The 12,494-nt window shown below is 43.0% G+C and overlaps 1 protein-coding gene across 4 annotated transcripts in view; it reads right to left on the reverse strand.

Annotated features, from left to right (window-relative positions):
- Positions 1 to 12,494, reverse strand: part of eif4g1b (eukaryotic translation initiation factor 4 gamma, 1b) — a 72,816-nt gene that overhangs the window by 47,253 nt on the left and 13,069 nt on the right. For 2 of the 4 annotated variants that reach the window (XM_039660279.2, XM_039660280.2), the window contains exons 2-6: positions 9,658 to 9,769; positions 5,171 to 5,236; positions 4,172 to 4,204; positions 3,052 to 3,072; positions 2,336 to 2,536 (exon numbers count right to left, since the gene is read on the reverse strand). In XM_039660279.2, coding sequence (XP_039516213.2) covers positions 2,336 to 2,536; positions 3,052 to 3,072; positions 4,172 to 4,204; positions 5,171 to 5,236; positions 9,658 to 9,723 — 387 coding nt within the window. In that variant the 5' untranslated portion in view covers positions 9,724 to 9,769. The remainder of the gene's footprint in view (positions 1 to 2,335; positions 2,537 to 3,051; positions 3,073 to 4,171; positions 4,205 to 5,170; positions 5,237 to 9,657; positions 9,770 to 12,494) is intronic. The other 2 variants (XM_039660281.2, XM_039660282.2) reach the window with 2 other exon arrangements.

Genomic DNA, 12,494 nt, shown 5'->3' on the forward strand with positions numbered 1-12,494 from the left:
GGACCCGCGCAGTATCGATCTCGGGACCGGACCCGCGCAGTGGCGATCTCGGGACCGGACCCGCGCAGTATCGATCTCGGGACCGGACCCGCGCAGTGGCGATCTCGGGACCGGACCCGCGCAGTGGCGATCTCGGGACCAGACCCGCGCAGTATTGATCTCGGGACCGGACCCGCGCAGTAGCGATCTTGGGACCAGATCTCGGGACCGGACCCGCGCAGTGGCGATCTCGGGACCAGACCCGAGCAGTATTGATCTCGGGACCGGACCCGCGCAGTAGCGATCTTGGGACCAGATCTCGGGACCGGACCCGCGCAGTGGCGATCTCGGGACCGGACCCGCGCAGTGGCGATCTCGGGACCGGACCCGAGCAGTGGCGATCTCGGGACCGGACCCGCGCAGTGGCGATCTCGGGACCGGACCCGCGCAGTATCGATCTCGGGACCGGACCCGCGCAGTGGCGATCTCGGGACCGGACCCGCGCAGTGGCGATCTCGGGACCGGACCCGCGCAGTGGCGATGTCGGGACCGGACCCGCGCAGTTGCGATCTCGAGACCGGACCCGCGCAGTGGCGATCTCGGGACCGGACCCGCGCAGTGGCGATGTCGGGACCGGACCCGCGCAGTTGCGATCTCGGGACCGGACCCGAGCAGTGGCGATCTCGGGACCGGACCCGCGCAGTGGCGATCTCGGGACCAGACCCGCGCAGTGGCGATCTCGGGACCAGACCCGCGCAGTGGCGATCTCGGGACCAGACCAGGGCAGTGGCGATCTCGGACCAGGCCCGCGCAGTGGCGATCTCGGTACCAGACCCGCGCAGTGGCGATCTCGGGACCAGACCCGCGCAGTGGCGATCTCGGGACCAGACCCGCGCAGTGGCGATCTCGAGACCGGACCCGCGCAGTGGCGATCTCGGGACCGGACCCGCGCAGTGGCGATCTCGAGACCGGACCCGCGCAGTGGCGATCTCGGGACCGGACCCGCGCAGTGGCGATCTCGGGACCAGACCCGCGCAGTGGCGATCTCGAGACCGGACCCGCGCAGTGGCGATCTCGGGACCGGACCCGCGCAGTGGCGATCTCGGGACCGGACCCGCGCAGTGGCGATGTCGGGACCGGACCCGCGCAGTTGCGATCTCGAGACCGGACCCGCGCAGTGGCGATCTCGGGACCGGACCCGCGCAGTGGCGATGTCGGGACCGGACCCGCGCAGTTGCGATCTCGGGACCGGACCCGAGCAGTGGCGATCTCGGGACCGGACCCGCGCAGTGGCGATCTCGGGACCAGACCCGCGCAGTGGCGATCTCGGGACCAGACCCGCGCAGTGGCGATCTCGGGACCAGACCAGGGCAGTGGCGATCTCGGACCAGGCCCGCGCAGTGGCGATCTCGGTACCAGACCCGCGCAGTGGCGATCTCGGGACCAGACCCGCGCAGTGGCGATCTCGGGACCAGACCCGCGCAGTGGCGATCTCGGGACCAGACCCGCGCAGTGGCGATCTCGGGACCAGACCCGCGCAGTGGCGATCTCGGGACCAGACCCGCGCAGTGGCGATCTCGGGACCAGACCCGCGCAGTGGCGATCTCGGGACCAGACCCGCGCAGTGGCGATCTCGGGACCAGACCCGCGCAGTGGCGATCTCGGGACCAGACCCGCGCAGTGGCGATCTCGAGACCGGACCCGCGCAGTGGCGATCTCGGGACCGGACCCGCGCAGTGGCGATCTCGGGACCAGACCCGCGCAGTGGCGATCTCGAGACCGGACCCGCGCAGTGGCGATCTCGGGACCGGACCCGCGCAGTGGCGATCTCGGGACCAGACCCGCGCAGTGGCGATCTCGAGACCGGACCCGCGCAGTGGCGATCTCGGGACCGGACCCGCGCAGTGGCGATCTCGGGACCGGACCCGCGCAGTGGCGATCTCGGGACCGGACCCGCGCAGTGGCGATCTCGAGACCGGACCCGCGCAGTGGCGATCTCGAGACCGGACCCGCGCAGTAGCGATCTCGGGACCAGACCTGCGCAGTAGCGATCTCAATAAGCTAAAGTCCCAAAAAGTCGGTGTGTTCCTTTAAAACGTGTTTTTCCGTTCATTATTTCTCCTGAAATCCTCCATATTGTTATTCAGTGATTCTACATTATGGATTTTAACTTATTTAAATTACAAGCAGTTCGGCTAGGTTTACAGCAGTGTCTCCGACTCTGAACTGCATCATGTGAAAGTCATTTGATTACAACATATTTTGGGCATATAGTGGGGGAAGTAGTAAAATTCTGTTTAAAATGTGCTTTTCCGTTCATAATTTCTCCTCCATTATGGATTCACATGTGATTTACCTGGCCAGGTATATAGTAAGCCGTGCCTTGTGAGTTGGGGAAGCTGATTTGCTGCTGGGGAATCATCATCATCTGGGAGGGGCCGGGCTGAAACACATGTGCGGGGCGTGTTCCATGGGGGGGAGGGATGGGCCGGGGGGCGGAGCTTTGCTGGACACGCCCAGAACTGGCGGGTAAAGCGGTCCGACTGGGGTAATATGGCTGAAACGAGAGAACAACAAAGAAAACTCGACTTTAAGACATAAATACTGCAAGCTATGACATCAGCAGATACAGTGATGATGTTGAGGTCATTTCTAAATCAAAAATCACTGCTTGTGGACACTAATCACAATCCATGTTAGGACATTATTAAAAAATAAATATGTGTCGCAGTAGATAAAATGTTTTTGATATCCTTGAACTTTGATATAAAAAAAAATAGATGATCCAGCCAGGTTGCAAATCAATCAATCAATCTATCTATCTATCTATCTATCTATCTATCTATCTATCTATCTATCTATCTATCTATCTATCTATCTATCTATCTATCTATCTATCTATCTATCTCACTTACTCAACTTGAGTGACAGATTTTTTTTCACTTCATCCATGATAATATTGTTGAATATGCGGTTTAATTTGTAAAAGCCATATTATAAAAGTAAAACTGGTTTTTAATACTGAGTTTAAAGAAAGATTTTAGCAAAGGGCAAAAAATGTGTAAGAATTACCTGCAGTGACCTGAATCCTCCCTTCAGCAGCACCAAACACACACACACACACACACACACAGCAGAAGAGCGAGAGAGAGATGAAGAGTGTGTGTTACCCACAGGTACAGAGAGTTAAAGGAACAGAGCAGCATGCAAACAAACTACGCATTTTAGCACAGTTGAGATGACACAGCAAGAGCCAGAAACACACTCTACACAAGCGCACAAACGCTGGCCAGCGATCCTGTCGTCGTAACAAACCTCGAAAGGCTGATAGATGTCGTTAATCAGGTAGCTAGATATAAACATGTCTGGAGTTTAACTTACTTAACCAACTTGCTAAACAATTTTGTTCTGCCATTGCAATAATTCTCATTTTCTTTTAGTTTAAAATGACGCACAAACTAAAATAAAAATTTATAAAAATTAAAAAACAAAACTAAAAAGTGACAAAAATACACAAAATTACTAAAAACAAATTCAAATTAAACCAGAAAACGTAAAATGTAAATATTCATACTAATTATAAATATTAATAAATACTAAAAGCTAAATAAAAAAAACAATAGTAATCAAAAACAGTGTAAGTTTTAGTTCTTTTGTTTTTTATTTGACTCTATTAATTGAAGTTTTAGTATTTACTAATATATTGAATGTTTTTAAAATAAACATTACAAAAAATACACAACAGAATTAATAAAACTCAAACTGAAATTATAATTATAAACAAACTAATTCAAAGCACTAATACTAAAACTTACAAAACAAAAACCTTGTCGAGTAAAAAAAAAGAAAACTAATAAAACAAAAAAGAAAACAGAAAATATAATTTTTTTATTTTATTTATCATTATGTTATACATTTCAATATATATTTTCGTTTTGGTTTGTTTTAGTAGTTTTGTTGGGTATTTTTGTACTGTTTATTTGAAAACATTTAATATATTAGTAAATACTAAAATTTTAATTAATAGAGTCAAATAAAAAACAAAAGTACTAAAACTTGAATGAAAAAAGAAAACATAAAAATGAAAACTAACTTAAAATATTAATACACTGAGAATCCCATGCAGAATTAATTCCATGTGACACTGAGGTTTCACGTCTTTCTCAAGGTGTGTGTGTGTGTGTGTTAGTACCTGTTGTGGTAAAGCTCTAGGACCTGAGGCAAACTAGAAAGAGAAAGCCACACATAGAGGTCAAAGGTCAAGAAACTGAAGCAACACCAGCCACAAAAGCTCATTTTCCCAGAAGCATCTCAGTCGCACGAGTCTCTCACACACAGCGCGAGGTCAGGAGGATGCAGGGCTTGTTCAAGGATTGTTTTCAATCAGAAAGTTTCAGTAGGACCAAAAATCCCTTTCAAGATCTACAATAAGAAAAGTCTAAATACTGAGATTAATGTTGCGATTACTCGTCATCTTACGACTTGTTGACTTGTGCTAATTACACTTTCTGTGATGTATATGCTTGCTTATCATAGGGAGTAATAAGAAATGACTCTTTACATTAAGGTAGTAGTCATCAAACAATTTCATCACATTAAATTGCATAAATATCCTGCATATATTTTATTTTATTGTATTTATTTCACACTGTAACTTTTTTTTTTGGCATAGTACATATATATTTTTTATCTGTAAATGATTTTACTTGTGTTTTGATGTTGTCTTGGTACAAATGATATGATTTACTCTGTTTAGGGAGTCTTGTATGAATGAATGTCTTGTTTGGTTTTGGCTTGTATAGCCTGTTTTTTTTTGTTTTGTTTGTTTGTTTTTCTTGTGTATTTGTTTTTGGCTTTTGCTATGTTAAATTCCAGCTGCTGTAAGGTCAATTTTTTATTTGAATCGAGGACCCCCTCGAAAACGAGATGGCTCATCTCAAGGGGCGATTCCTCTTTAATAAAATGTCAAATATAATATAATAAATATATTCCATAGCATTTTTTAAGAAAACGGGCCGCATAATCAAGGATTTTTGCCCGCAACAATCACAAAAAAAAAAAAAAAGTGTTTTTCTGGAAGTACTGATCAGCCACACTGAAATGCCAATGGAGAAAAATAATGTGGGAAAGAGACTTCCTGAAGCCCACCTGACCGGACCCACAGCAGATGGGGGTATTTGGGGTGCCGTACCTGTCGGGGTTGGGCTGCAGGGTTCATCTGTGGCGGGGGGGTGCTGAACGGACCAGGATAACTGGGCTGAAAACACACACACAAAACATTTAATCATGAGCAGGACTTAATGCTTACTTTCCAACCCAAGGTGCTCTAAAGTAGAAAGATTTCGGAGGGCATAGGGATACCCAAAAATGACAATTAGCCCATGATTAACTCACCCTGAAGTCATCATAAGCGTGTGTGACTATCTTCTTTCAGACGAACACAATCAGAGTTATATTAGAAAATGTTCTGGCCCTTCCAAGCTTTATAATGGGAGCTAATGCAGAACGAGATTTTTGAAGCCCAAAAAAAGTGCACCTATCCATCATAAAAGTGCATCTGTCCATCATAAAAGTGCATCTGTCATCATAAAAGTGCATCTGTCCATGATAAAAGTGCATCTGTCCATCATAAAAGTGCATCTGTCCATCATAAAAGTGCATCTATCCATGATAAAAGTGCATCAATCCATGATAAAAGTGCATCTATCCATCATAAAAGTGCATCTGTCATCATAAAAGTGCATCTGTCCATCATAAAAGTGCATCTGTCCATCATAAAAGTGCATCTATCCATCATAAAAGTGCATCTGTCATCATAAAAGTGCATCTATCCATCACAAAAGTGCATCTGTCCATCATAAAAGTGCATCTGTCCATCATAAAAGTGCATCTATCCATCATAAAAGTGCATCTATCCATCATAAAAGTGCATCTATCCATCATAAAAGTACATCTGTCCATCAAAAAAGTGCATCTATCGATCATAAAAGTGCATCTATCCATCATAAAAGTGCATCTATCCATCATAAAAGTGCATCTGTCCATCATAAAAGTGCATCTGTACATCATAAAAGTGCATCTATCCATCATAAAAGTGCATCTATCCATCATAAAAGTGCATCTGTCCATCATAAAAGTGCATCTGTCCATCATAAAAGTGCATCTATCCATCATAAAAGTGCATCTATCCATCATAAAAGTGCATCTATCCATCAAAAAAGTGCATCTATCCATCATAAAAGTGCATCTATCAATCATAAAAGTGCATCTATCCATCATAAAAGTGCATCTATCAATCATAAAAGTGCATCTGTCCATCATAAAAGTGCATCTATCAATCATAAAAGTGCATCTGTCCATCATAAAAGTGTCATGGACAGATGAACTTAAGGCTTCAAAATCTCATCCTCCATTATAAGTCTTGGAAGAGCCAGAACATTTTCTAATATAACTCTGATTGTGTTCGTCTGAAAGAAGAAAGTCATACACACCTATGATGACTTCAGGGTGAGTAAATCATGGGCTAATTGTCATTTTTGAGTGAAGGGTGCAATGAAAATGTTGTTTTTTTCACTTGCAAGTAGACATTTACAAGGAAAATGGTTTATTGGAATACATAAAGTACACTAGATTTTTAAATTAATTATGCTTTCAACTATATTATTTACAGGTCTTGTGGTGCCCAGGGGCTGGTTTCACAAAGATAGACTTTGACTACGGTTTAGATATAGTAGATAGTCAGACTTCAGATAGACATCTAATGGCTCGTTTCCACTGAGTGGTACGGTACAGTTTGGTACGCAATTATTTGCGTTTCCACTGTCAAAAGTTGTGAATGGTACCAAAAAGCCGAACCGTACCACTTTTTGGGTACCCTTCCGTTGGGGTACCTAGCACAGTGAAAGGGTACTAAAAGGTGGAGCTAGACTCACTGATTGGTGGACGGAGTATCGTCACTCGCGCGTGCTACAAGGGCATTAGAAGCATACAGTTCAAATATAATACTACTGTTATTGTGTCACGAAATGTAGTTTTAAGAGTTAATCAGGCGAGAAAGTAGTTTTTTAAAGCTCAAATCTGTGGTTTATTTATAGATTTATGATAATTTGACTGAGATCCACTCCAAGCGATCACCGGACGCTCGCGCTCGTGTCCCCCGCCTGGAACAGCCTTTCCTCGGCTAGTCGTCCTGATGTTTGCCGCTGACTCGGACGTCTCTGTAGTGGTTAAACATGAGATATAGTTCGTCTTATATAAACCTAACTGGTGATCTGTGGTCTCGTGAATCTATAATTCGTTCCCTGGCCAATAGTTTTGGCAGAAGGCTACGTGAAGTTTCATATCTTTGAGCGCTGAATTTGTATATTTCACTGACTGAATTGTTTCCTGATGTTATTTAAGCTTTACTGTGTTTTGTACCACTTTTATAATGGCTATTGATAAAACTGAAATTCAACAAAAAGAGATTTTTGTCTTTTTTTTTTTGTACAAGATCGTCTGTAATGTTCTTTATTGCAACATTTGTACCAATGCGATATGCAATACATTACATTTTGCCTGGAATATGTTTAATATTTTAAAATTTAAACGAAAAGAGGCAGGGTTGTTTTATATTTAGTTTTGTTATATATAACGTTACATACATGCAGTGATAATCAATAGGCTATGCGTTTGCCTGAACCACATTTATGTGCTTTAGAATGTTTAAAATGTATTGAAATGAAATCGTAAAGAAGCAGAGTGGTGTTTTATTAGGCCTACACATTTCGTTTTATTGTTGCCTAAAATGAACATAGAGAGATAACCGGAGTCGCAGAGCCAGAGCGAGCTGAGTGCTGCGTTCAAGAACTCGCGTCCTCGGGATCATTCTCTTGAGTCGGACTTTGCGTTGGCTTCTTGGAAACGCCTAAAGCCAGCGCTTGTTTCTAGTGACAAACATGCCGAGAAGCGAGAACAAGATCTGCTGTCTGTCATCCATTGTTGTTTACTATGTCGCTTTCTTCGTTACGAAAATGACGTCGATCGCTTCTTTCCAGCATACCACGCCTATCAGGTAAGGGTACTGTTGGCAGTGGAAACGCAAGCCTGATCATGGTGTACCCGACCCGACCCATACTGTACCGTACCGTACCGTACCCCTCAGTGGAAACGAGCCATAAATCAGACAGTTGCACAAAGCACTTAGACTCTGACTATCTTAGGTAGCAATGCATTCTGGGTAAAATAAGACACTTTTCAAAACAAAAATACATGGCGGATTGAGTAAGCGCATTCAACCGCTCAGTGTTGGAGGAGTGTAAGAGTTAGGACTAGTGTTGTCACGGTACCAAAATTTCAGTATTCGGTACCAATACCAGTTAAAATTCACGGTTCTCGGTACCAATTTCGGTACCAAAGCTTAGTTTAAATCTACATATATTTAAGTGTTTATCACGGTTACAAGTATGGAAACTGTACATTTGTATTATAAACACTTTAGAAAAAGATTAGATAAAATGACCTAAAATAAACAATAGTATACACTAACACATTTTTAAAGTTGTTTGTAAAGTTTTAATCCATTATTTATTTAATGCACAATGAATGAAGTGAACAAACATGAACAATCAGGTGTTTGTAATAAATAACATTTTCAAACATTAATTAATGTTGTAAAAATATATTGTTCACTGAATGTGTTGATAACTAAGTAATGTTGATGAATGGTATCTTTGTAACATTACCATAAAACATGTTTTATTTGACTTGACTGTCCTTTTATTTAATCTAAAACTGCATTCATATTTAATTTTGAAAAGGCTTTTTAAACCTGCTGAGTTATAAAGGCAAGAATATGCCTAGAACTGGCACTGACATTAAATGACAATACTAATACCAGTAGTACTCTGGTGTCGGGTGGATACTACTGTGCTCATGTACTCGTAAAACTACCCCGAAAGCACTTTAGAGGCCGTTCACATGTCGCGCGTGTTTTTTAATTATATTTTTGCGCGTGCTTATTCTTTCCAAAGCGCTTGCTCTCACGCGGCGTCTGTCGTTGCTATGCAACGCCAACGAGTTTTTATTATGAGCGCGCTTGAATCGCGCCTATATTTGAAATTGCGAATTTGCATGTAATCGGCCTCTTATGGCAACGTGACATTAGCCTAATCCACAATATTTCCATATGTGGCTCTTTCCTCCTTTCGTGTCAACAAGTGGATTCAGAGAGAGAGAGCCATATCAGCGTTATGAAGAGGACGCAACTGTGCACGTTTCAGACATCGCGTCTAGAACAGAACTGGATTAACCTGGTACTCGGTACCTAGAAAAGCTGGTACCGTAACATTTTTTTTTTTTAGTACTGACTAGGTACCGAAGTACCGAGTTTTTTGACAACACTAGTTAGGACATAAGAAAATTTTACCTGGGAAATTTAGCAGAGAATGTAGAAACAAGAAGAAATGTTCAATTTGGAAAGGGCCATTTTCCCTTTTCTTTCGGCTGTTTCTAATGTAACTGGTTGTTGCTGCTGGTTGCCACGATAACAGAGTCTTAGCCCTAAGTTAGCCTGGCCCTGGTCTAAATTAAGTCAGTCTTTATTTTTGTGAAACAGTCTAACTTGCATTAGACTAGTCTATGAGCTCATTTCAGACCAGAGAAAGAGGACTATATATAAAAGAGAGTGGTGTGTTTTACCTGGGAAAGGCCCGGTGAGGCCGCGGGGAGCGGGGGGCCGGAGGGGGGCTGAGGTGCCTTATTCATTTCACCCGGAGCATCTGCATGGAGACGCAGCACCTACTGACAAAACCTGGATATATATATGAGAGAGAGAGAGAGTCACAGTCACTTCAGATTCAGATTATTTTATTTCATGCCATGTCAGCAGTCAGAGCTATTTTCATGGCAAAAAATCATTTACAAAAATACAAACATCTAGGGGTGGCACGGTTCACAAAACCCACGGTTCGGTTTGTATTACGGTTTTAGGGTCACGGTTTTCGGTTCTGTACGGTTCTTGTTTTTTTTCTTTTAATCTTTAACACTCCAGAAATTTACTTCAGCATGTGATATATAGCTTAATTATCCACACTTTAGGATACAGTATTAAAAAAATATATATATTATATTCATGCAATCATGCACAAACTGAATTTGACTCTTTGACTTTAAGCACATTTTGGGACTATCTCAGAGGAAAGCTAGGTGAGATTTAGATACAGCAAGAGAGAAGACATTGACATGCTTTTTGTTTATTTGGCAAAAAAAAGAGAATGTGTATCACTATCTCTACAAGAACTTGTGCATTTTTATCACATAAATCTTATTTACACAAAGAAATTAACTTTCATGTATCAACTGCTAACTTTTGTAGCTCTTACCAAAATTCTATCTTTTAAAAGAAAAAGAGAGGAACTCTTAAAACACTGTCTTTTATGAATAAGTTAATATACATGAATACCTCATTGCCTATAATTAGGCTATAGCAATAGCAAAGGCCATAAACATAAAGTGAAATTGAAGTTCAACCTCAACACAAAAACAGTATCAACAATGCTTCTATTCCCAAAATGTGAGGGTACTTTTTTCCACTTAAAATTAAAGTGCAGGGTTTGGAAACGTATGACTGAAGCTCTTATCTATACATAAAGTGCCACTGTAGTTAAATTAAAATATCATAACATAAAATCCAAAATGTTCCCACACACCGGACTTGTACCATAGACTTATACGACGCTGGCGCATCCTCCAACTCCCTCATCTCTCCCACTTGCCATTTCTCCGCGTGCCGTGACCTGCAGCGCTCCATACTCCACTTTTACTGGCTTGTTTATTAACTTGAACCGGCGCTGCACAGAGCGATCGGTAATGACATCAAATACCGCAAAAGTGATGAATGCATACGGAGCCGACTCGCGCTAGATTGATGTTATTCACCGATCGCTCTGTGCAGCGCCGGTCCAAGTCGAACAAGTTTATGTCGCGCGAAAAGAAAACACACGTCACATACGGGCACGAGGTTACATTGCGCATGCGTCGAACCGTGAGACGCACACGCGCTCCGAACCGAGACAAGCGAACCGAACGGTTCGGGTGTTTTTTCATGTACCGTGCCACCCCTACAAACATCATATAAATACAACAAAAACAAAACAAATATAAACAAGAAGTCATATTATAAAATACATTTTTTTAAATTAACATATGATAAAAAATCCAGAACCTTTTCAGGCATAATCTCATTAAATATGTCCTTCAAAGAAGTACACAGTCACTTCAAAAACAAGTAATACAGGCTTTAAAGTCAATCACTTTATCCCTTAAAACTACATGTTTTTTCCTTGAAAAACAATTCTTCATGCCTTAAAATGGCTTAAATGTAACCCGACACCCTTGCCTCAGTAAGAATGCGCGGTTCTATGAATATGCAAATAAGCCCCGCCTCCAATCCCTCAGCTCAGAGATCCACTGGTTGACGATCACATGTTGATCTGATTGGTCACGAGGTCGTTTGTGACGTCAGAAACACCAGCGTGTTTTTGAGACTGTCTTTGGTTCAGGAGGAAATACTCAGCAAGGCTGTCCACTTATCAACTTACACGTGGTGTGTGTTAAAGCGGATTAAAAACACCACACACACACATAAACAACATTAAAAGCTGGATTTACACCACAGGCGGAGTTTAATTATGTCTTCAAATCAATTAGTGGCCGACAGGAAGTGATGTCGTCGTCTGAGACAGCAGAGTGGCCAGGTAAGCAATGAGCTCTCTCTACAAAGATAAAGTAAGAAATTAGTAATTGTGAATATTATAGTGATTGTTTTTTATTGGCTGGCTTTAGCTACAGCTTCTCTGCACCAACAACAACAACACAGTGACGAAACGCGTGTCCGCCACCGTAGAAACATGTGTGTGTGTGTGGAGAGAAATGCTCATTCTCAGCTGATAAAAACGCAACGCTTCGGCTCGTTACACACCACTGAAAACACAGTTACGTGTATGATATTACTAAATACTACACACTGCACCTTTAATTTCTTAATTTTCAAACGTTAAACCATCAAGCTTTACTTTTAAAGGAAAACTAGCATAGAGAATTATAATAATAATGAATTATTTGGTGCTTCTTCAAATGCAGTTTCAGGATTGGTGGAGTGCTCGTGATGTCATCAGTAGCTCCGCAGGACACGTGTGTTACTGGGCTTCGTCTGACGTGCGGACGCTTTTGTGAATGAATCAGGACGAGTTTATAAGGTTACAGGCGACGCGGCTATCTTTACCACAGCCAAATATAGAGGCCAACCTGCACAACTCTCTCACACACACACACACACACACACACACACACACACACACAGTACAGAACCGTACAAAGTAAACCTGTCCCTTCTTACACACACACACAGTACAGTACAGTACACTACAAACTTGACGCCTCTCTCTCTCTCTCACACACACACACACACAGTAAAGTACAAATCTGTCGCTTCACACACACAAACACACACACACACACACACACACACACACACA

The sequence above is a fragment of the Pimephales promelas genome, chromosome 16 (genome assembly GCF_988280905.1).
Source record: "Pimephales promelas chromosome 16, fPimPro1.hap1.1, whole genome shotgun sequence".
Taxonomy (NCBI): domain Eukaryota; kingdom Metazoa; phylum Chordata; class Actinopteri; order Cypriniformes; family Leuciscidae; genus Pimephales; species Pimephales promelas.